We start from the raw sequence: 25000 nt of genomic DNA on the forward strand, positions 1-25000 counted from the left end.
TAAACAAACATATAATTAATTATGAACATCTTCAAGATGTCTGGATGTATTGTAGAGATAAATAGATATAATAAATATATAGCAGCAATTCTGCATGCATGTATTGGCCAAAAAACCTTTTTTTTTTTTGCAATAATGCAAGCAACCATGAGACAGGAGGAGAGCTCAGAACAAAACAAACAGGTTAGAGGTTCTGCTTAGAAGCTAGCACATGCTGAACCTTACAAAGCTAAAGCACCTTTTTTTAAAACCTATTTTAAAGCACACAGCTGGTTAAAGCTTGGCAGCCAGTACAGAGAAGGAAACAGACTGAGATTTTCTACTGTATGCCCAGGCAATTTAGATAGCAATATGATATGGCAGATTGAGATTTTATTTTTTAACCTCAATTGTGTCTCACCTACAAGCTAGTTGTGCCCGTTGCACGGCATCCACCAAATATGAGAGGGCAAGGACTGACGAGCAATTCCTAGAAGATAAGAAGTCTGCCGTTCCTTCTTTTGGAATTGTTGCTCATGATGTGACACAGCCCAGCTTAACTAACTGCCCAGTTTTTGATACACAAGTTAACAGAAAGCCTCTTACTGACTGTGAATGACAAGAGCGAGGATAAAAGAAGCAGCCTTTATTTTTGTCACATTGGAGGGTGGGGTTAGGAGCACAGGGTCAGCCATGATACAGTGCCCCTGAAGCAGAAAGTGTTAAGGGCCTTGCTCAGGGGCCCAACAGTGGCAGCCCAGGCAGCACTGGGTCCAGAACCCCAATCCTCAAAACAAACAACCAGGGTCTTAACCCCTTGAGCCACCACTGCCCACTGTCCTCATCATGGGCCAACGACAGCGTAAATGATTTACCTCAGATAAAAAAAACTACACCTTTAATTTTAATTTGTACAAGTGATATATATATATATATATATATATATATATATATATATATATATATATATATATATATATATATATATATATATATATATATATATGTAGACTTTATATGTTTAAATGTTATGTTATTCGCTAGTAAAGCACAGATTTAAAACATAGATAGAAGGCTGAGCAAAACTGATGTGTGTTTTGAGCAGTCGAACAATCGGAGCTCCTTTGAAGACAACACATCAATACAAGTCAGTGGTGCTTTATCAGGCTAAAGAAAGCTGCTTTAGAGCTGCAGGTTATTCCAGCACAATCAATGATATACACCACAAGGGAAAGGACTGCAAATCAAATGCAACACCGATGCATTTGTCTAAGAGCTCGAAACACAAAACTGCGGCACACAAAATTGCAGAAACCCAAACGGTCACACACAGAGCTTTACTCACTGAGACTGTTGAGCTGGGAGTGTTGGTTCCGTACCCTGAAGAGGGCAGGGAGGCGAGAGACCAGCGCCGGCCATCCGTCCTACAAGAACACAATCAAACACAAACATGGACTGAGGGTGAGAAAAAAATAAAAATAGAAAAAAAACTTAAATCTTTAAGAACTGAAAAACCATCAGTCAGCTAACCAGATACCAGCGATCAGATATCTGAAGCAGACGTCAAAGCAAAACCAAACAAATGTGCTCGGTTTTATGGTTCTATAATCTTAGCTCAAGCGAGGCAGAAGCATTTTGTTAAAAAAATAAAAAAAAAGAAAGAAAGAAAGAAAAAGGGGGGGAAAAAAAAGAAAAAATAAATTGTACTGCATAACTGTGGCATGACAGAGCGATGGAAACATCAACATGGAAAACAATGAAGCAGAAACACGCTCATGCGCATATTATGATCTGATTAAATTGACAGTTATGCAGACATAAGACATAACGCATTGATGTAACTTCCTCAGTAAAAAGACAGGTTGTTGAAAAGCAGAAAGATGGATGAACGGATGAATGTATGAACTGACGGGGGAAAAAATCGTACAGTATTTTGATTTTTTTTTTCTTCCCACAGATCAGGCTCGATTTGTTAACAACAATCCAAAAATACATTGAATTAATCTTCCCACTAAATCAGATACACGTTTACACTCAAATACGATGGGAAAAATTCTCACAGGAGGTTCAGTAACATCCTCTCTGACCAATTTGAATAAAGCATCTCCGTAAATGACCATGACTTTTCAGTATAGTAATGAGGACTGTGGCCAAAAATGCACATAATCACCAGCACATCTCTATATGTCACAGTATAATGTGATAAATACTTAATGATGTGCGTTTCATATTTACACATTGATATGTTTATTTTGTTTAATTGGTTCCCTAATAAACAGAAATAAACTGAAACCCAAGTTATTTTTAATCTTTAAATCCAATTTCCTTTAAAACAAGCAAAAAGAAACCAAAAGATTTTTAATAAACTCTTAATCAAAACTTTTTTACACCAAATGAAACCTGCTTCATCAGTAGACTTTTTTAATTAAATAAATAAATTAATTGTGATTTGTTTGATATACAAAGAAAAAAATAATAGCTAATCAGCTAATCAAGTTAGAACAGCAGTTTAATTAGGATATTAGGATTGTCTGACTTCAAGGCTTAATGAAATGAAGTGCAATGGCATGTTGTGCTGGAAAGAGACACAGAGTGATGAGAAACAGTACCTGTCAGCCCTGTGCCCGTGACTGTGTGGGAAAGAGGACAGTATTAACAGCAGTGACTCAGTGAGTGTGTGTGTGTGTGTGTGTGTGTGTGTGTGTACATGTACATATAACAGTAATGCTTTAATATTTATCTTACACACAAATACATACACAGGAAATACCATTTAAATTTCCGATTCTCGGTGAGTACCACCGTTATCCATTAGATGGCACTGTTGATCTACTGACTTGCTCTCTGTCTTGCTGGAGAATGTTAAGAAAAGGTTTCTACATTTGAAACAATTCCTTTTCCTCTCCGTGAGCTCACCCTTTCTGCCTTGCCCTCTTTTCTGAGTGTTAATTTATCATCATCTTGTCTGCAGCTTAGAGGAACAGATTCACTCATTAACTCGCGCCTCGTCGTTCTTCAAAGCTACTCGGAGAGATGAGAAACGTTGCAAAATAATTACAAGAGACTGATTAACGACAGGCGGACGAGACACAAAGACTGCCAGTTAACTCCGAATGGCAGGAGGAGAAGAAGTGTCATTTCTCTGAATAGCAATGGTGCGAGCTTGTGCTGAGAAGAGTCCTGAGGTGTGTGTCACTCACCTGCGAGCAGGAATGAAGGAGAAGTGGGCTGCGGTGTTGGGGGAGAAATTGCGTGGGCTGTCCAGCGGGCTGCTCCCTACAAACGACAGACAGAGAAATGAGCTCTGAACATGTAGGATGTTCATTTTTTCAAAGAAAAACCATCAAAGGACATAAAGCACTTTTGTTCAATCAGGTTCACGTGCCAATTTAAAAAGTCTTCAGTTTTTAATACCCGTACACATTACATACTGCTCTTTTTATTTCATGCCCATACAGCGTTTTTAACAAATCTCTCCTCTACCTTACATGTACTTTACCTTTTAAAACCAAGTCCTCGTGTAAAGGAAGGAACCATTTCATTTTAAACCATTTTTACTTCGATCAAAAGATTTTTTTTCTCTCAATACATCATTAAGCATTTTTTCCCTACATGAACATCCATTTGAGAGGAGGAAAATAAATAAATAAATAAAATTACAAGGTAAAGTGGAAGGGACAACTAATCTCTCTATTGATGGAAGCCTCACATGGAGAGAAAAAGCTTTTCTATCATTTGTAGAAGAAAGCTTGTGTTGCGATCGATTTGCTCTGTGCTCCCAGGCAAAAAGCTTCTGAGAACGCTGTTAAAGACGAGCTAAATTGGCTCTAAATCTCTAGTCTTCCATAGCGAGTGACTGGTTTTTAGTGTAGGATTTATAAAGAAAAAAAAAAACAAAAACACAAAAGCCAGACAGACTACAGCATGTGGAAAAGCGTTAAGCTTCAGGCATCATTAATCAACCCCAGTAAATCTGAACGCCGTGTGCTCCAACACCCGAACGAGGGGTGACACCGAGGTCACACCCTTCTGCATTAATTATGTATTTGCCAACCGGCCACTGCCGAAATCTTTAATATTAATGAGTGCATATTTCTTTGTCAGGAAGTGTTAAGGACCAGCTGGGAACACACACAGAATGAGTATCCTTCACAGGAAAAGTGTTCATTTCAATATGAACTGGGTCACAGAGGGACTTGTTAGCGAGAGCAGGAGATAACTTGTGCTCCACAGCAACAGGCTGAATGGATATCAGAGCAGATTTCTTTCAGGTAAATTGTAATATTGGAAAACGCACACAATATTTCTATCTTGATTCAACATCAAGGTCAATGAAGACGACTCGTATCAGAACCGATCTGTTTGGATTAGGACGGTTGCTTTAACTATGAGAAGCGACCGACTCCTGAATTATTGGCACCCTTTAATGATTGTATAAAACAGCACTGATTTGGCATTTCCCAATGAAATGACTTTACACTTATTCACCTTCCATCTTCAACAACAGAAATTACTGACACCTCTAAACAACACCCACAACAACTCAGAGAGCCACACAAAGACAAAAACACTTGCATTAGGCATGTAGGAGGGAGGAAGTGAAGGGGAGGGAGGAAGGAAGGGACAGACAGACAGACAGACAGAGAGAAAGAAAGACAGAGAGAAATAAAGAAAGAAATAAAGAAAGAAAGAAAGAAGGGAGGGAAGGCAGACAGACAGAAAAAGAAAGAAGGGAGGGAAGGCAGACAGACAAAAAGAAAGAAGGGAGGGAAGGCAGACAGACAGACAAAGAAAGAAGGGAGGGAAGACAGACAGACAGACAGACAGACAGACAGACAGACAGACAGACAAAAAGAAAGAAAGAAAGAAAGAAAGAAAGAAAGAAAGAAAGAAAGAAAAGGAAAGAAAGAAAGAAAGAAAGAAAGACAGACAGAAATAAAGACAGACAGAAAGAAAGAAAGAAAGAAAGAAAGAAAGAAAGAAAGAAAGAAAGAAAGAAAGAAAGAAAGGCGGGAAGACAGACAGACAGAAAGAAAAAGAAGGGAAGAGAGAAAAAAAAGAAAAAGAAAGAAGGGAGGGAAGACAGACAGAAAAACAAACCAACCAATGGCAGAAGGCAAAATGGAGAATATCTTTTTTGAAATCTTTCAAATCAAATGATTTTCATAAATTAGCTTCTCACTATTACTGTTTTTTTATATATATATTTTTAAGATTTCTCAATTTCTTTTGCTTTTTTCCTGGAAGATTTTTGTGAGCAGGGACTAAACTTTGTAGCATTAACAACTGATTTTTTTCGTGCTCACTTGTCCTTCTTGCCTGTCTGAAATAATTTTGTTCCTCTACATCACACTTTCCCATATTTCCTTAAGTGTAAAAGCAGTGAGAATGATCAGTGCACAATAACCCAGATTAGTAAGTGTTTTTTTATCTAATGAACAAATCTTGGACGCAGTGCGATTAAACTGTGCTTGCGATAGAATGAAAAGCGACGTGTGTCTTGTGACAGATTGGAGGCTACACCGAGTGCGGCACTGCTCACCGACACATGGGGAGAAAATGGAAACGTCTGTATAAATTCTACCTCGTGTCCTCAAACCTCCACCACAGCAATCCTGCGTGTGGTTTTCACAGTAACACACACTGTTCTGACAACCGTGTAAGGACAGGTTTCAGCTCAAATTCATTCGATGTGCTTTACGACTGCACCTGATTCCTGCACGTTAATCTCATCCCTAATGAATCATTTATATTTTTATTATTAATTTTATTGCACTTTTTCCAACTCACTGTCTTCCTGTATTTCACATCGTTTCTCAATATAGTTTATTTAACCAAAACATTTGGAGCTTTTTCTGTTTTTCTCTGCCTCTGCCTCTATATTCTCCTTTCAGTCTCCCTCCTTTCACTGCTGCGTGTGTGTGCAATTAAATACAGTGGTGTTAACATATTGTGAGACATGGCATACAAAAAAACATCAGATCAACACACCAGCACATTAACCTGAACCTTAACCTTGTCACAGAAATCATTCAGACGAATACATTTGTCATTACAGACGGTGTAAGAGACTGCAAGCTTTCTCATAACACTATAATAAATTCCACCTCAAGCTGTGGGCTGTTTAATTGAAAGTGACAAAATTATTTTTGCATATTTGGCAGAGGATTAGAGAGAACAGCTTTACATGAACAACTTTCTGCTTTAATCAGATTTAATATTCCTTCATTAATGTGGTCAAATCACGAAAGAAGGGAAATGGGGAAAAAATGTGGATTCTTATCTTTAAGAAAATATGTATAGGTAGCAAATGCTTACGATATGAAACGAAACGTCCTTTTAATAAATAACTGATGGTTTGAGCTGGACTTTCTGATGCACTGCACATCTAAGATCCTGAGTAGAAATAACGGCTATTTTATATTAAACTACAATCGGGTTTTTAGACTGTAGAACGTCTGCGAAGTTAAAAGCACACCGGCAATAAAATGTTTAACAGATGGTTCAATCGTGTGTCACAGTGATGTTCGTCAAGCTCCTATTCACTTGTGGTGAAAAATCTGTCTTCATGAACATGTTGTATGTGCAGTAAAGAAAGCACTGGCGAGTTGTTAGAGAGACTCTGAGCTTAAGAGAATCTATGTCATTTGTTTCAGAAATTTAATCTTTTGGTTTATAAACCAGGAATTTAATATTTACTGCATAATACTAAACAAAGTTCTGTGTAAGTACAAGTACGTTTGGGTTATTTTATAATTGCTGAGCTTCAAGTGTGTGTGTGTGTGCGCGCATTATGTCTATTAATCATAGTAGCTAAAGATGAATATAGTGACTGTTTTATTCAGTGATTACCTGAGAATCAATAATGTCCTGAACAACACGGCAATGAGGAACAAATTGAGATACCGTTAAATAATAATAATAATAATAATAATCATTATTATTATCATCATCATCATCATCATCATCAATTGTGCAGTTCTAGTGCTCAAATGTTAATTAACATGAAACATCATTGTCTTTGCATTTCAGCGCTTCCAAGGGATAATTATTAAAGTCAACACGCAGTCATTGGCTTTCTTTCACGATTGTACTGTAAATACACCTGTTTGTGTTTATAAGAAAGTCTACTTCATTAAACTTTAGACTTTTTGATTTCTTGAGAGAATTTCTCACTTATCTGCATAGTTATATCAGAGAACTTTTTTAACGAACATAAAAGGCACATTTATAGAAAAATTAACATAAGCAAGTGGTGTGTTTTGTTAACAGAAGCTCACACAGAATAGCCCCGTTGCCATTTTAGCACTGGCCAATTCTCAGTCCCATAAAACAACATCATATAAACAGGGACATCTGAAGACCATCCAATCATACAATCAGATCTTTTTGGAAATGCTCTGAGGCAATTGCTTTCTGCCATCTTTCTCATACCCGAGCTCACAGACACCTACTGTAGTCTAGTGTCACTATGACTGACAGGGAGACTGAGTCAGCTCCTCCCACAGAGAGACATGACACATACATACAATATATGGACAATAACGTGAATGTTTTCTGTTGCCTCGCTCGAGAGCGATCACAAAGAAAGTTACCATATTTGGAAAAGCTTTGTTTTCTACCAAATCTAAACGCATTTGCTTCGATTTTTTTAGTTTAGATTGGAACAAAAAAAGGCCTTCTGTCAATCTGTCAGTGCTCAATGAGGATAAATATGGAGTTACCACTCGAACAATATGTAAGCAAACACAACATCTCTCAAACACAACACAGATACCTGCATCGTATTCACCTGGTGCTACACAGCCACAGCAGTGTGTGTAGCCTATTCCTGCTGAAGAGGCTCAAGAGTTTCAGCTATACATAAGTTGCATAAATATATAATCATCACACACGAGAATAAAACAAAGCAAGATCACATGTTGTGCATTAACACTTCGGTGATGTGTGTGTGTGTGTACACATACAAACATGTTGCAGTGATGCGTCGACAAATTCCTGTTGATATGCATGAAGTGCTCATGATGTTTGTAACACTGTTTCCATTAAAACAGAGAAATTAAAACAGGACCCTTAATGCTTTAGCCTTTCTGCCTGCACTAAAAAGGCTCTGAATAAATGCATAATTAACAGAATGCTTCATTTCCACACGTATTCTAATTATGGCACTTTTCTCATTAGATACAAACAAATAAGTCTTTACAGTAAGAGCGCACGCAAGTAGTCGATTAGCGGAAGTCATATTTGCAGTCACTGTTTATTCTGTCGTCTGTCGGGATTCTACGGCAGTGTGAGGCAGTGTACGGCAGTACGTTACCACACTGTGTAGTGTAGTGAGCATCTCTAATGAACAGGAAGCCATGAGGAAATCGGCGTTACTGTGTGAATGATTCTAGTAGAGGTTTTAAACCTTAAGAAAGGTTTTATGGAATTAGTGCAGTGCACAACTACTTCTCGTGTTCATTCTAAACGTCGAAAGCAGCTGACGGCGGTTTATCAGAAATCGGCGGTTCTGATGCATTTAAAACGTCCGTGCGTAAATATGTAATGGTGAGAACGAGGCATTTAAGACGCATCACTAAGAAGCAGCGTTACAAAATGACAACTGAGTCAATAAAAATAAATACATGTGTTAAATAAGAATCTTGATTTTCATTCATCTTTAACTGCCATTGAGCCCGATAATAATGATTATTATATTATCTTAATGATTATAATAATTGATGATTATTATTTAATTAACGATTACCCCCCCATGTCGATTAAAAAAAAAAGTCAACGCAAACAAGATTCTAGAATGAAGTAAATAAATAAAAACCCTCTAAACCTTCTCGTGTCTCTCATTCGCTTGTTCTCCAGTGTTTCAGATTCTGTTTTAAGGCTCAGATTAATGAACCGTCCTGAATGATCCAGACATGCATCAACAATTTATTAACAGCAAAAGCAAAGATGAAATGAAAGATTACTGCATTATTGCCTGATGATCTGTGAACATGAACCACTCCGTGAAACAAAGAACACAAAAAAAAAAAAGATGGATTATTCCAGGTGCTACAATTAAATGATTGTTTTATTCCCCTTAGAGATGTTGCTAATGTTGAATTTACTTTTATTATATCTTTTATGAAAACAGAATAAAGTTACACATCTGCATTCGTATTTCGTTTGTGTGGTGAAACAAGGGAAGCAAAACCTATACACAGTAATGAAGAAAGAACTCTGTGTTTAAGGTAATAATTAGTAAAACATAGATGCAGGTTATGTGCTTATTATTTCTTTACCAGTATGTCCGTGTAGCGGTGAGTGAGGTCTGGGTAGAGTTGGAGAGGTGCTGGAGGTCACTATCAGGCTCTTCCTGTTGCTCGTTCGACAACTGAATTAAAAAAAGAAAGACACGACGTTACATTATGTACAAACACACACTCACTTGCATGCACACATTTAGGAAGCCACACTGAACTGAGCTCACGTAACACCAAATGACTTGCAGTGCAGGCTGAAGAAAAACCACATGCAACACGTGATCTGAGGAGACGCCGTTCCACTGCGTCAGGTTCAAACGTAAAGAGACGTCCGTTCAGTTAGTCAGTTTGGGAGGTTCTCATTTTAGCAGGATGAAAAGCTCTAATAGTCCAGTTTTCTCCTACTGGCTTAAATGTTAACAGCCACATCAGTACTGACAGAAGAGAAAAAGCTTCACGCCAATTTCACTTGAGAGACGCCTCCAGCTGCTTTAACACCACCTCACACTCCACTGAACACATGCTGGAGTCCTGACTGCTCAAACGCGTCCTTAAAGAGGAGCAGGCAGAGCGGAACAGTGTGCAGTTAGTACACAGTCACTCCTTACCCACCTCTGTGACTGACTGACTGACTGACACACTCACTTACACGCTCTCATACACACTCTCACACGCACACTCGCGCTCACAGGCTTTCACACACGCTCGCACACATGCATGCACTTGCACAGCTGCTTAAGGAAAGCAAGTTTAATGTGGCATTGTTATTTCATACAAAATGAACTGAATTAGTAATTTCTCCAACACATTTTCCTCTCTTCACAATTAGCAGCTCTATCATTTTAAATGTAACAAACATACTTCTTTTAGTGTCACTGGAGGAAAATCTCTTCATGTAAAGTCTCTAAGTAAGCTCAAGGCTGAGAGATTTTAAAGTTAAATACTCTCATGTCTCCTTCCATTTTAGACCATCAGGCGCAGAAATCATTTTATTTTGCGATCTTTTATTTATTTTATTTACCAATAGATCAACACCTTATCCACTGAGCTACTACATCCCTTAGCTACCCAGGATTAGTTTCCTTTAATAGTATTTCCTGTTGTGTTTTATTCCTGACATATGAACTATTAATCTTGAATCTTTGTATAATGTTTAACCTTTTGTACTTTTTGTAATAATTCTTATGTTTTTTTTTTAAGCTGCGTTGAGACAATGTCCATCGTTAAAAGCTCTATAAAAGACAAATCTGAACTGAACTGAACTGAATTGAATCAAGTTAAATTCCAGGTCATAATCCCAACATTCCTCAGACATAGCAGTGGGAATCTCCTTGTAAAAGTAAACTAAATAAAATGATGTAAACTGAATTTGATGGAATCTTCATCATCTGTATACAAGCTGTAAATAAAATATTTCCAGCATTTTGTCCATTTTCCGGATGTTTATAAAGATGAACCAGTTCATTTCCAGGAGTTTAAAGATGTATACTGTATGAAAAGCTGTCCGTTATTTATAACCCTGACCCAGATTAATCGTTTAAGGTATCGGTGATCTATTGAGTGAGATCCCTGAGAAGTTAAATGATTAAATATGTATTTTTACACACATAAAACAACTTTGTAGTGTATTCACACCCGGCGAGCACCTTTTTACAAACGCAGCAGGAGGGAGAGCTGCGAGTGGCTTGAATTAACCGCTTCAAAGAGCTAATGACATACGAGAGCGGTGTGTGGAGTACAGACAGAGCCGATCTGACTGAAACGACACGCTGTCATCAAAATTAAAAGGAACAAAACTGGAGCAGAAAGCCATGCTGGATTAGCATAGTAATAACGCATGCAGCTGTGGTGAGTTCATGGGTATAAAATGAAAGTTAGTGTTTAATTACAGTAATTCAGCACAGAAACTGCTTCCTGGCATCCGAAAGCCGTGAAATGCTGAATTAAATCTGACTTTCATCTTACTGCAGTTTCATGTTCATCCTGATTAAGATGACTGTTTATTTAAGCTGCTTATAATTAAATGATAACAGTATAAAACAGTATATATGCTCGCAGTGACTTTACCATCAGTATGATTATTAATGTCAGTGTTGTTGTTGTCATCATTATGATTATTGTTTTTGTCCTTGTTACGGTTATCATTACAACTGAATATTATCATAATATTACAATTCTTTATTGTCATTGCTGTCAGTAGCCCACTGCATTTACTACTGAATCTTAATTACTGACATTTTGTCCTGACTTTATCAAAAAATAAATAAATAAATTCCTGCCCTTTCTTTTACAATCATACAATCTAACAATTCCCCCTCTCTCTCTCCAATTAGGGATAGATGTTAGAGAGATATATAGTATTTTAAATTTTAAATTAATATTTTTCAATTAATTTTAAACTTTAAATGTATGTATTTAATTAATTTATTTTATTTTTTTCTTACTATATATACACACACACACACACACACACACACACACACACACACACAATATTTATTTTCCCCTCTTCTGTTTCTATACTTCTGTAAAGCTGCTTTGAGACAATGTGAATTGCTAAAACTGAATTGGATCTTATCTACTGCCAGTCAGTAAAGAGCAGACACCCTGCAGACCCATGAGCCTAATGTAAAGTGTTACAGTCGAACAGTAAACCCCAGCTCCCTGTGTGTCCTCCACATTTGGAGAGATAAAAGGACAGACGTGATTTCACATTCAAGAGAAAAAATAGGATGAGCTTAAGTGAGTGACGAGTTTTAGTAAACTGCAGCTATCTGCTGTGTGCTGAAGGACAGAATCTTCTTTCGTTCCCTCTCCCTCTCACACACACTTACAGCTGCTTTTCTCCCTCTCTTGAGTGCAATGCTTGCACAATTAAACAGTTTTTTACTGGCAGGCTTAACTGTTCTTTATTCTGAGCATCATACATATTCTCAGCACTCCAACACAAAGTGGGATTGAACACATGAGCAGCTTTGTGTACGGATATCTGAGGCCAGTAAAACATGGGGAGAGATGTGAGCTCCCTGTGACACAACAAAGATGTCTGAAAGCCATATGTTCACTGCTGTTATGTATAGAGGGAGGAAAACTTTTAAATCTGTATAAAGCATATAGAATTGCATATTAGCAGATGGTCAGACACAGAGATGGACACACACACACACACACACACACGATGAGGAGTAAGTCCTGAAGGTGTGTCCCAGTAGATTAGAAAAGTCACTTAATTGTCATTTATGTTTGTCGTCCGATCCATGATTACGCTCTTCATATTTTGAGCAAACAGAATAATTTGTGGCCCGAAGCCGATGCGCACCAAATGTCAAAGAGCTGAACAGCATAATTGTGGCAAACAGATGAGACGGGCTCATTAACACTGAACACTGCAATTATGCAGAAACACCTGCTGGCTGGGCCTCTCGTTATTCACTCAGCTCTCTTTTAAAGCAGCCAGACGCTCGCCTCTTTCTTACTACTCCGTCTTCTGGAGGGGAAAAAAAAAGAAAAGAAAAAAAAACATGCCACGGAGCCTGCGATATAAAGCGACACCTGCAGACATTTAAAAAATACGAGTCATAAAAAACGAGTGATAACAAGCTTGATTAAGGTTAGTGTTGGATCTGTTGTCACTGTGGTGCCGTGAGAGCGAGTACGCTGTATCTCTATATGACGTTTTACCAACGCCAGGCGCCACAAAGCATCTTTGTTCGGCCGAGATTTCCATTCTAAATGACTGCAATTTCCTTTTGGACAGACAGCGAGAGGACAGGAGGGTAATCAGATCATCAAAAACACAAATCACAGCATGACAATTCACATGCAGTCAAAGATCGACTGACACTAAACGCTACATATAAAGCTTCCCACAGGATAAGTGGCTGTGCTCAATTATGGAACACTGTGTGCTGGAAAAAAAGAAATGGCAGTGTGTTAATTGTTATCAGAGGAGGAAGGAGTATAAAGTACATCAAGCACTTACAAAAACAATTATAATCCTCTTCGGTAATTAAAAAAAATATTCAAAACTCCAGATATGGTGCAATACAAAGCATCAGATTATAAACCTTAACGTCGGACAGGAAGGAAGGCGAAATGATTCAAAACAGATAAAAAGGGAGAGAAAAATTAAAGGCAGAGAGAAGGAAATGATTCAAGAATGCCAAAATGTAGATGGAAGAAAAAAAAAGGAAAGGAAAGGACAAAGATGAGAGCACAAGAAAGGATTGAAGAAAGGATGAAAGAATACTGGCTTTACCAATATTTAAAGCTGCAAAATAAAGCTAATTACACTAAAATAAATCTTGCACCATAAAATGTCCTTCAGTTCATTTTACTGCAGATCCTTTAAAAGCTCTACGTGGATAACTCTGTTCTCTGACTACAGCTCTCTTAAAGCTTTTAAAAACCGACGTTGTGAGCTGAAACACAGCAATAAATACACATCAGCTCTACATTTCACTTCAGGGACAATGTGACACCCAGCAGTACAGACACAGATGTAAGCCTAATATGCACCGGGAACAACAAAATGGGGTCATGAGGTAAAAGAAAAGAAAGGAAAAGATATAACGTGTGAGAAGACATTAAACACAGAGAGAGGAGAGGAGGTGGTTACAGCACTAACACACACACACACAGTTCATGGGTATGTGTCTGAATATAACAGGTGCTCTGTTCACAACACACACACCACAAAGCTCATTAATAATGCAGAGAACTGTGCTTAGAGGATTCAGGAGATTAGTGGGAGGAAAAGGAAAACCATTTATTTTCTCTCATGGAACATGATTTGGGCTAATACTCTTGTCTGGTTAACCCACATCACCATTCACAGACTTTAACTAAAGGTTGCTTGATTTAAAAAAAAAAAAAAAAAAAAAAGGGTTCTTGAAAGAAACTCACATCCCTTTTTCACCAAGAACTTGTTTTCATAGAAAGGCTGACTGAATGCTGACTGTGTGCTTCTACTTTGAAACATCACTGAGTCACACACTGAGCTGCATGTAAATAAAGTGTGCGTCAGTATCCTGACACTCTGCACTAGAGCAGGGGTTCAGCACAGATGGACACATTTCTCAGTGACTTGAAATTCGAACAATAAAAAATAAAAAGCTTTGCTGTATGTGGACTTACATGTCGCTATAAAGGGAAGAGGAGAGGATAGGGAAAAGTGGAGAGGAGAGAGGAAAAGAGAGGAAAGGGAAAATGGGAGAGGAGGAGAGAGGAGGAGAAAGGAGAGAAAAGGGGAGAGGGGGAGAAAAGAAGAGGAAAAGAGAGAGGAAAGGGAAAAGGGGAGAGGAGGAGAAAGGGGAGAAAAGGGGAGAGGAGGAGAAAGGGGAGAAAAGAAGAGGAAAAGAGAGAGGAAGGGAAAAGGGGAGAAAAGGAGAGAGGAAAAGAGAGAGGGAAAGAGAGAGGAAAGGGAAAGGGGGAGAGGAGGAGAAAGGGGAGAAAAGGGAAGAGGAGGAGAAAGGGGAGAAAAGGAGAGAGGAAAAGAGAGAGGAAGGGGAAAAAGAGAGAGGAAAGGAGAGTGGAAAGGAGAGAGGAAAGGGGAGAGGAAAGGGAAAAGGGGAGAAAAGGAGAGAGGAAAAGAGAGAGGGAAAGAGAGAGGAAAGGGAAAGGGGGAGAGGAGGAGAAAGGGGAGAAAAGGGAAGAGGAGGAGAAAGGGGAGAAAAGGAGAGAGGAAAGGGAAAGGGTAGAAAGAGTTTGCCCAATCAAATTTTTGCCAAATTTACAGCATGTATTTGGAGGTCAGATCTGATGTGTGAGATCTGATGTGTGAGATCTGATCTCCTCCTACCTGTGTAGCAGCGCTGAGACAAAGGTAGAGGGTGTTTCAGGCAGGGTACGTGTCTGTTTAATGTGTTGTTTTGTGTTGTACCTCATTGTGTGGGTTTGGGTTATAGGTGAGGCTTATATGAAGAGTTGGATCATATCCGATGCCTCTCACTGGACTTTTCTGTGTGTAGTAAGGACTACTTTAATGACAGTAGAGCCATGATTCAAAGTACATTTGGGGCAGTGGTAGCAAGTGGTTAAGGCTCTCAAGCACCACCAAGCTGCCACTGTTGGGTCACTGAGCAAACCTCCAAGGTCACCACATCATGGCTGAACCTACATGCTGACCCCAACCTCCAAAGGTTATCTTCATCTGTTTTACATGTGCAATAGGATACAATGTACATGAAAAAATAGGCAGGTTGCTGTAGATTTGTCAGTAACTGTTCACTTTTAAGTAGAAACACTTATATTTATTATTTACTTAAGTGAACTGGACAAAGCATGCTCTTATTTACATTTGAAATATACCATCCTCTGTATACCTGGGTTTGTGAGAGTACAGGCAAGGCGGCATGCTTTTAGACACACAACTCTTCACTAGATTTCAGTAAACCTCAAGAGTTTAAGAACATTTTCCCACACTTCGACTTCATTTTTAATTTTCACAATCCATCAATTCACCTGAATGTGACTGGTTTAAATAGCGCACTCAGATTACTACTCAAGCCTGAAATAAATAAAAGGAGAGAGATGTTTAAACCAGCTTTATTATAAATTATATGCAGATCTGCATCAGGCCCCGTGCGCTCATTGTCATAGCCTGGGTTTAACTCTTGGGCGGGGAGTTAATCCAGCCACTGAAGAGCCCAGGTAAAATGGGAGGGTTGCGTGAGGAAGGGCATCTGGTGTAAAACCTGTGCCAAAACTAATATGCTGATTGTGTGTGAGAGACAGTGTGTGTGTGTGTGTGTGTGTGAGAGATTTAGAGAGAGTGTGTGTGTGTGTGTGTGTGTGTGTGTGTAAGAGAGAGAGAGAGAGAAAAAGGGTGTGTGCGCGCGTGTGTGTGTGAGTGAGAGAGAGAGAGAGAGAGAGATTTAGAGAGAGAGAGAGATACAGATCAGAAAGAGTGTGTGTGTATGTGTGTGTGTGAGAGAGAGAGAGAGAGAGAGAGAGAGAGAATGAGTGTGTGTGTGTGTGTGTGTGAGAGAGAGAGAGAGAGAGAGAGAGAGAGAGAGTTGGGGTGTGTGTGTGTGTGCGAGAGAGAGAGAGAGACAGACAGTGAGAGCGAGATAGAGAAAGAGAGAGAGATACACGTCAGAAAGAGAGAGAGAATGAAGTTCTAAGCTCATTATGAATTAGTCGCAGATTAAACAAAGATAAACTAAAGACTAAAATGATAATAGAGTGGGAAAGAAAGTGAATCTGACTGGAAAGTAAAGTGAGTTTGAGTAAGTAAGAAAACACAAAACTCGCCAGGGGTTTATATTATGTGCCATAAAAGAACACTAAATCACCTGTTTAATCTCCCACTGTCATTGTCCTGGTAGACAAGCAGTCAAATAATCAAGTCATCAAATCTATTCAGTATCTATACAGTATCTCTAGAATCTATTAGTCATATAATGACCTCACACTTCAGGGTCTGACAGATAAAAGGACCTATTTTTTAGCTTCGGCTTGCTGACCATATCTGCATGTTACTGGGTACGAGACATGGAGCTTGCTGGTCTGCAGTAATGCTGATGAGAAACACATTAATCTAGGGGCCTTTTTACACCTGGTCACTTCATGTGTTTTCTGTGATCCGATAGCTATCCGATGGTAAAAAGACCAGGTCTAAATGGCTTCCGAAACGTTTTCGAGACGGATGTAAATCCGATCGTTCAAACCACTTCAGGAGGTGGTCAGATGAAACTGGACAGGTGTGTAAATGAATGTGGTTGTTCAAGCCACATACGTCAGCGCTTTACTCCTCCCAAACAGAAGTACGTCACTCACAGGTGATCTTTCACCCAGGTGTCTCGTTGGGTCTTAAAACGCACTGCTGCCGCCAGCGAAAATGCAGCAAACAGTAAATGCTGTTTTTTGTAGCATAACCGTCGTAACATTTTTTTTCGTCTTTTTTTTTTATTGCATTCTGAAAACCGCATACACCAAAGCGTGTTCCATTTCAGTTACCCTGGAAATGAGGTAAAATATATTTGCATTTTGGGCGGGAGTAGAAAGATCGGATTGATATCTGATTCGCCGAGACGCATTTATGTGGCCTAATGTAAATGGAACAGTTTTAACAAATCAGATAGCTATCGGATCAGAGAAAACACATGAAGTGACCAGGTGTAAAAAGAATCTTTGAATCTTACTTCAAATAGACATAATGAGTCTGAATCCAACCTGCATCAGGCCAGTAAACTACACAGACATTAAGAGGCCATGTTCTTAACAAAGCAGCTTTTCTACTACAATAGATTCTGCAATGCCATTGACAGGATTTTTGCTAAAGAACAGTTAGGGAACAAAAAAATAAATAAAAAAATAAATAAATAAAAAACACAAGCAGCAAAATGTTCACGATGCTTAAGACAAAATGGACATCACACCATGTGTTTGCCCATCATCCCATTTCAGATTTATTCCCTCTTTGCTGTATTAATAAACTGATGTAGAAGGAAGAGGTCTGGGGTGCAGCAAAGGTTTCAATTAATTCTAAACATATTCAGAGGCATTCAAGTTCTTCTACTTCGACAAACTGTGTTTTTCTGAAGCTCATATTGTGCACAGGAGCACAGTCATGCCGGAACAAGTACGGATCTTCTGGTGCCAGTGATGGATGTCCAATCTGATCTGGAAAGTGCCAGACTGGGTGCAGTTTTACATTCCAAACAATCAGAAGCCACAACTGAGTCAACGGAGTTGCCAAGATCGACTGATTAAACAGACAGAATCTGATGTGACTCCTGCTTGACTGGAATGAAAACCTGCACCCCAAAGCAGCCATTTGCAGATAAGACTGGACACCACAAAGATGATATCCTATACAATTGGGTTCCTCCAACATTCTGGTAACAAGAACTATATGTGGGTGTAATGGTCAGGTGTCCACCAACTTTTGGACATTCATTTTGGCATCCTGTCCACAGTGTATTTCTGCTTCATGCACAAGGATAGTATCCACTCAGTATCCACTGTGCCCAGGCAGTTATTCCATAAAGCAGTGAAAATAAATGGATAACTTAATAAACAAATGATAATCTGTCGCTGCTGATTTACTTGACAGGAACGCATATTGTAGCACTAGAGCTTCTGTTCACTTTCTGCTGCAGCATATAATAACATGTTCATTCCCATCTGAATGCATTTTAATATTAAATGGAGTCAATCAGCAGGTTGTTTAAGCATTTACATCCCAAAAAATGGTATACAAGTCATGTTTTGCTGTATAAAGCTAATACAAAATGATTGTGAAATCCCAGTGCCTCACTTGTAGATACTGATAGTGTGCTATGAGCTTGCGGTGTCTATACATAGGATGCACCAGGAATGCGTCATTAAACTCAGAATTAAATATAATGTACTTCCTGTGCTGTAGCTTAGTGACCCACGTTGGCCTTCGGATACATAGGGAGAGAAAGGGGAGGGCAGAGAGGCAGCAGCAGGAGTCGTGCTCCACTCTCAGCCCTGTTGCTATGCGAGAAGCAACATCTCTCTGATCTGCGACGAGAATTTGGGAACTAATGACAGGAGGAGGGCTGAAGACCTGCTGCACGAGATACACACAGATACCACGAACCTCAGCTCACTGCGTGTGCACACAAACATTGCAGGGCAGGTTAAAACAGGACAGCACAAAGATGCATGCAGATCACAGAGAGGAGAAAAAGCATGACTGAAGCGCATATAAACCTTATAAGCGTATAACCTTCGAGATGCACAAACTAAAGGGGAAATGGAGGTCATTCGCACACACGTACACACACTCACGAAACAGCAAAGGCTTCCGTTACAGCTCATGTGACAGAGTACATCAAGTTACCTGCCAGACTGAGATACAGATCAGAGAGAGAGAGAGATACAGATCAGAGAGCGAGAGAGAGAGAGAGAGATAGAGAGAGAGAGAGAGAGAGAGATAGAGAGAGAGAGAGAGAGATGTACCTCTTAGATCGACGCAGCATGCTCCTCTCAGGCAAAGAGAAATTAGAAAGCACAGTCCAGAAAGAGTCAGACATGATCCAGGCTCTTCACTATCACCACTGTCACACGGAACACAAACCCAAGAGCTGCCATAAAGCGACGAGTGGATGAACGACAGCCATGTTAAACGAGTGTGTCTGCATGTGTGTTCCCCCAGCTGACAGAATGCTGGTGCGACTGCCTACAACCTGTGACGCTTCTAGAGGCAGTGTGAGCTGCAGTCGCTTTCCTCGCACTCCCTCCCTCACTCTCCACTTACACACACATCCCTCGTTCTCTCTCTCTCTCTCTGCAAACAGTAGAATATCAAGCCTAGCAGATACACTACATAACAATTCACACACTTTTACCTTCTTCATACCGAATACAGCCATGTGAGGTCTGTGCCAATCTTAATTGTGTTGCCTAAATCTTACAAAAGCATGACAAAATAATAATTCACCATTCTGATTCATGTGAGACAAAACAGTTTCTTTAATGGATAAAATCAAGCGTCCTTGAGGACACCTCAGCAAAGCCGATTCGGTCCGATCGATTTGGTCCGATTCGGTGGCGTAAAACATGCAGCATTATTAAACTGACCTGTTTCCGTGAGAAGAATCTGTTGCGTATAAGAGAGCTTCAGATACGTAACTTCTACAAACCTTTCCTTTATCCGCTGTACAACAAAGCATTAGAAGCATAAAGGATAAGGAGGAAATCTGAGAAGGAGAAGCGCTAAATTGTTGTATTTTTGGATGAAACTAAATCTTCTAAACGATATTTATTACACGCTCTGGGAGCTGTGATAATACTGTTAGATAAAATTGAAGAAAAAAATGAAAAATTTTAACACAAAGTGACTGAACATGCCCGATGACGCCCGAGATAGGTACAGGCTCCCCGTGACCCGAGGTAGTTCGAATAAGCGGTAGAAGATGAATGAATGAATGAATGAATGTGACTGAACAAACCGTCACAAAATGAAAGGAATACCCCTGTGTTTAACATAATGTGTGTCTGTAAACTGTGTGTGATTTCCTTGTACGTGTCTTAACATGTATATGGATGCTCAGATATACATGTTCAAATGAATCTATACAATAAGACAACTCTAGTAAAATCAGGCAGCATTCCAAACTGTAACTAGTAAAGCCTTTAACAGCAGCGTTCTCAAGTCAAAAACTACATATCAAGTACAATCAGCTTTGAGAGAGGAGGTAATGAAGCGAAGGGAACGCAAACCTCTTTATTTCTCCATAATTAACAGTGCAAAACAAAGTGGTCTCTTGTCTGCATAAAGAAAATCTACAAACAGAGGTTTAATACCATAAACAATACGTACTACAAGGTCACCTTTTCTTAACATCCTTGTTTTCATCGTCATCTAGCAGGTGAGATGATGGACCTGACTGGATAAGTGAAGAAGAAAGCTGGATCTGATGAGAGGCAGCGCAATAAGGAGATGGAGGATTTGGTGGCATGAAAGAGCTAATTACAATGTTATAGTGCGTAGTGCGCGTGTGTGTCTGTGTGTGTGTGCGCGTGTGTGTTTATACAGGTAGAAGCAGCCAACCGTGGAGAGCACTGTGTCACCTTGAGGCGGCTCACAGCAGGTGCTCCACACAGACTAAATCACATCAAGCGCAACACACACACACACTCTCTCACACACACACAAACACACACACACAAAAAAAGATAAATGAAGCTTACAGCTGACTTCAAACGTCAATAAAAAAAAGCCTGGAGTGGTTTATAAAGAGTCAGCTCAAATGAATAGTGAGAAATTTACCTCAGAAAATGTTTTTAATATACGTTTAAAAAGAGATTGCAAAATTATTTAAGAACTCTGAAAACTCACAAGAAATAGTATTTAACAAAAAAAACAGGAGTCGGTCATGATCAGTGTTTGGGCATTAAAATGTCACACACACAGACACACACACACACACACACACACACAGACACACCCCTAACAGTTGACAGTTAAAAGCTTAACCTAACCAGTATTAAAGGCTTGTGTAACAGTCACTCATTCAGTGTGATCATTTACTGCAACACAGGCATCAGCTTAGAGCAGAATACAATAAAAAAAATTGTATTCAAAAGTAAACTTGTAATTTAATCATGTAACCCATTCATGTCTGAATCATTTTTTAAGCTTGGTTATGAACACATCAGTTTTTAACTTTTACCAGTTTAGCTCCGGGCACCATTTGCGCACAGCAGCTAGCATGGCCGCGTGTAGAGGAAGTGCTACGTCAGCCTTCAGCAGAATTTGTTTTTTGTTTAGCTTTAGTATCATTAATGGACCATTAGATGAATATTTTCAGTCAAGCCCTAAAGTAATCTTTTAAAAAGTTTCTTTAAAGATGACCTACCATGTTTTTCTTCTGTTATGTGATTTGTTTATAAATCAAGAGGCTCAGGGTTTTCAGGCAGTGTGGTTGGAAGAAAGAAATGAGTTTAGAGGAGGGAGAAATAGCTGCCCATGAAGTGATTCCTACTAGTATCACATGCACAACATGAGAAGAAACACAGACAAAATGTCAGCTTTCATCATTTCAGGTTGATGGACGACATTTACTGATTCGATTCCATTAAACCGGAATATTAATTTTCTTTAGCATTATAATTTGCTAGCTAGTATAATGTAGTTAAACTAATGGCCATGCTGTGTGAGACACGGTGGTGTGATCACTCCTTACCTCCAGAAGAAAGGGTTGGGGGAGCTGAGGCCGAGAGCCGGGGCAGAGGCAGGGCCCGGGGCACAGACGGCCTCTTCCGGCCCTCCACCTTGTGACAGGCGGAGAGGAGAGAGAGAGGAGGAGGAGGAGAAAGATGTGGGGCTGAGGAGGTGCTGCAGGAGGCTGCTGTTGCCGTGGCAACGAAACTGAGCCGTTGGCCAGATTCTAGTCACCGTTGTGCCGAGAAGAGGAACAAAAAAAGGGAAAAGCAAAAAAAATATATAAAAATAAACGTTTTAAATCACTGGTCACATGCTGATTGGGAAGTGTGTTTCTGTTCAAGCAGGTGTGTATGAATCTCTCGATATCTACTACACAACACCGCCCGCTTGCTCTATGGGGCGATAACGTGTCCGCACCCTAAGGCCGAAGGTTTGAATCTCATCACTTCTGCTTCTCCTCTTAAAGCCATCGCAGTGAAATAAAAGCTGCCGATTCAGAGAGCGTTTCTAAACGAGCTTATGATTAAAGAAATGTCTTTTCTGTGCAAGCTGGTGAGAAGACAAGGTGCCAGAAATCTGCTCCGGAGCTGTTTACATGTGCTATACAAATAGAAATACAAAAATGATAATACACACATGTAGATGCCCCAAATGCACTAAAAAAACAGACGTCCCAAATCTCCGGGCGACTCTCCAAGCTGAGCTCAGTCACATGAAGTTTGAGATGTCAGATTATGTGCAGATTTCTCTCTCTACCGGAGACACATCTAGGTAGTTAATGCTTAAGGCAATCCCAGAACATGCAACATTAAAAAGCTCTCAAGCTTTTTTTTTTTTAAATTATTCTTTTTTTTTCCCCTGCATAAAACCTCCTGTCCTCTTAATAAAATGTGTGAGATGAAAAATCAAGTGTTGCAGTGGCTGAATTCTGGAGATAGACAGATAGACAGATAGACAGATAGATAGATAGATAGATAGATAGATAGATAGATAGATAGATAGATAGATAGACAGATAGACAGACAGACAGACAGACAGACAGACAGACAGACAGACAGACAGACAGACAGACAGATCTGTTAATGTCTAAAAAAATATTTTGATAACCTACAGATATTTTATTAAAATGGTGGCATGTTGAGGCAGTAGAGTAGAGACAGCCAGTGAGTCCAAAACCTTGTTAGAAAAGTGTGATTACTTCACACAGAGATCGAGCACTGACTACACAGCACTGAGATGTGTATATAAACCAAAGCATTTGGCTCATTCAATTGGATTAGAAACAGGTAAATATTTGTATCTCTCCTGCATCTCAAGCCAAATGAAATCATTAGAATAAAACTTTACGCTGCTATAAACAGAAATATCAATAATTCTATTTTAACAACTAGATCTAATTGAAAAAATAATACAAAAATAAAATAAATTAAAAAAACATGCCTGTGCTCACACTAGCAACCACATGATACGACAACATTATCAGAAGCGATGGACAATAAAGGAAAAATCAACTGGGTGCTTTTATGTACTTTACATATTTTCTGTAGTTAACCTGTCAGCTATCCTACTAGACTGGTGCAGGCAGTGAAACTATGGCAACTGTCAATAAACTAAAGATATCAAACATCTAAAAGTGAGCAGTGAAGAGTGAATTTAAGTGATTTAGCACCGTCAGTGTGCGAGCGCGGTCGTTTATTGAGTGGAAGTGTCCACATCTGAGGCTACATCAGGCGTGGAGATTTATTAGGAAGTAGATAAAAAAATATATCAAATGAAAGGCGATGAAAAAGATTTCTGTAATAACTTTAAACACCGGATACTTTAAAGCCATGAGCCATTTTTTACAAATGTTTCGAAAAAAAAAAATTTCACCGTCCTTCATACGGGAGTTCATAATGGACGGATCGTAAAGGAAAGAAATAAAGTAATGACTATTTTGTCTAGGGTTCTTTTCAAGAGCTCAGTTTCAACTGTCTATCTGTAGGTGTCTAGTGGAAAATATGATTAACTCTGCATGCACACGTTTATTTAAAGGGGACAGCGATTGTGTATTTTGTGTGTGTGTGTGTGTGTGTGCGTGTGTGTGTGTGTGTGTGTGTGTACACACAGCTGTGGCAGGAGATAGTGAGAGGCTTACTGTATGTGCAGGTTGGGTGCTCCTGCTCTCTCCTTCCTTTTCTTCATGCCTGCTGTAGTGTGACAGGATCAGGCAGCAAGACTAAAGAAATCGTCAAACTCAAGTTACTTCTGTTTTAAAGCCATGTTCATGTGTCAGTCTCTACAGCTGTGATGATGATGATGATGATGACTACCCAACCATTAGCAGGTTATAAAAGATAAAGACCACCATGCCATCCAAAATGTGCACTTGACCAAAGCAACAAGCTGGAGAGTGTTAAACAAATCCAAAAGCACAAAGCAGAGGCCTGACCCCAGTCTGAGAGGATAGCCATAACCCATAGTTAGTCGCAGAGTGCCGGTAATGACCAAATGAGCTCCCTAGGTGTAAAAGTCTTGGGTTTAAGATCCGTTCGAATCCGTTTCTCTCCGACATGAAGCGAGTGAAAGAGTGCTGCCTCCGTTTCATATACACACGTCTAACTCTGGTGATATGACGAGACCTCGATGTGGGGGGAGGGTCTGCAGCTGTCGTTCTTCACTCTGTGTCTATCTCAGAACTTAACAGAACATAAAGTCCATGTCTACGGTCCACAGTCCAGCCAAGATGAATGATATAAACAATAAAGCAATAAAAAGTTCACTATGAGTAATGAAGCATCCACTGACGTACGGCACAGGCGAATGCAATTACACTGAAATATGAGCAATTGCACATCAAGGACAAACAATGGTGTGTGTGTGTGTTGCTATGATTAATTGAGTTTTGACTTGATTAAGGTATTTAATCCAGGCCTGCAGTGGTGTGGAGGTTATAGCTCAGGGAATAACTGCACTAAACTTGCCATAACAACACATGTAGACTCAAATCCCAACGCTATACGTGTCTCACGTTTCTGCCCAAGTTTAATCCTGTTACAATCCCATGTATCGCTTTATTTTTTTGACACAAGCTGAAAAAAGTGTCTGACTGCATCATTAGAACGTTTTAATTATTGTACCGTTATATCACAATGTT

The 25000-nt window shown here is 39.4% G+C and overlaps 2 protein-coding genes across 11 annotated transcripts in view; one reads left to right on the forward strand and one right to left on the reverse strand.

The window, feature by feature from the left end:
- LOC132844292 (low affinity immunoglobulin gamma Fc region receptor III-like) overlaps positions 1-25000 on the forward strand; it is a 237143-nt gene that overhangs the window by 81874 nt on the left and 130269 nt on the right. Inside the window, exon 1 of one of the 2 annotated variants that reach the window (XM_060867562.1) lies at positions 7802-7812. The exons of the other annotated variant lie outside the window; for it this stretch is intronic. The gene's annotated coding sequence lies outside the window, so the exon portion shown is untranslated. Of the gene's footprint in view, positions 1-7801; positions 7813-25000 lie in introns of those variants that run through there. 2 annotated transcript variants of the gene reach the window in all.
- Positions 1-25000, reverse strand: part of mast2 (microtubule associated serine/threonine kinase 2) — a 118652-nt gene that overhangs the window by 23301 nt on the left and 70351 nt on the right. For 4 of the 9 annotated variants that reach the window (XM_060867555.1, XM_060867551.1, XM_060867550.1 and 1 more), the window contains 4 exons: positions 9261-9352; positions 3180-3255; positions 2589-2609; positions 1325-1403 (listed from right to left, as the gene is read on the reverse strand). In XM_060867555.1, coding sequence (XP_060723538.1) covers positions 1325-1403; positions 2589-2609; positions 3180-3255; positions 9261-9352 — 268 coding nt within the window. Of the gene's footprint in view, positions 1-1324; positions 1404-2588; positions 2610-3179; positions 3256-9260; positions 9353-19154; positions 19328-21883; positions 22088-24001; positions 24607-25000 lie in introns of those variants that run through there. The other 5 variants (XM_060867553.1, XM_060867552.1, XM_060867554.1 and 2 more) reach the window with 4 other exon arrangements.

This window comes from Tachysurus vachellii, chromosome 4 (genome assembly GCF_030014155.1).
Source record: "Tachysurus vachellii isolate PV-2020 chromosome 4, HZAU_Pvac_v1, whole genome shotgun sequence".
Classification (NCBI taxonomy): domain Eukaryota; kingdom Metazoa; phylum Chordata; class Actinopteri; order Siluriformes; family Bagridae; genus Tachysurus; species Tachysurus vachellii.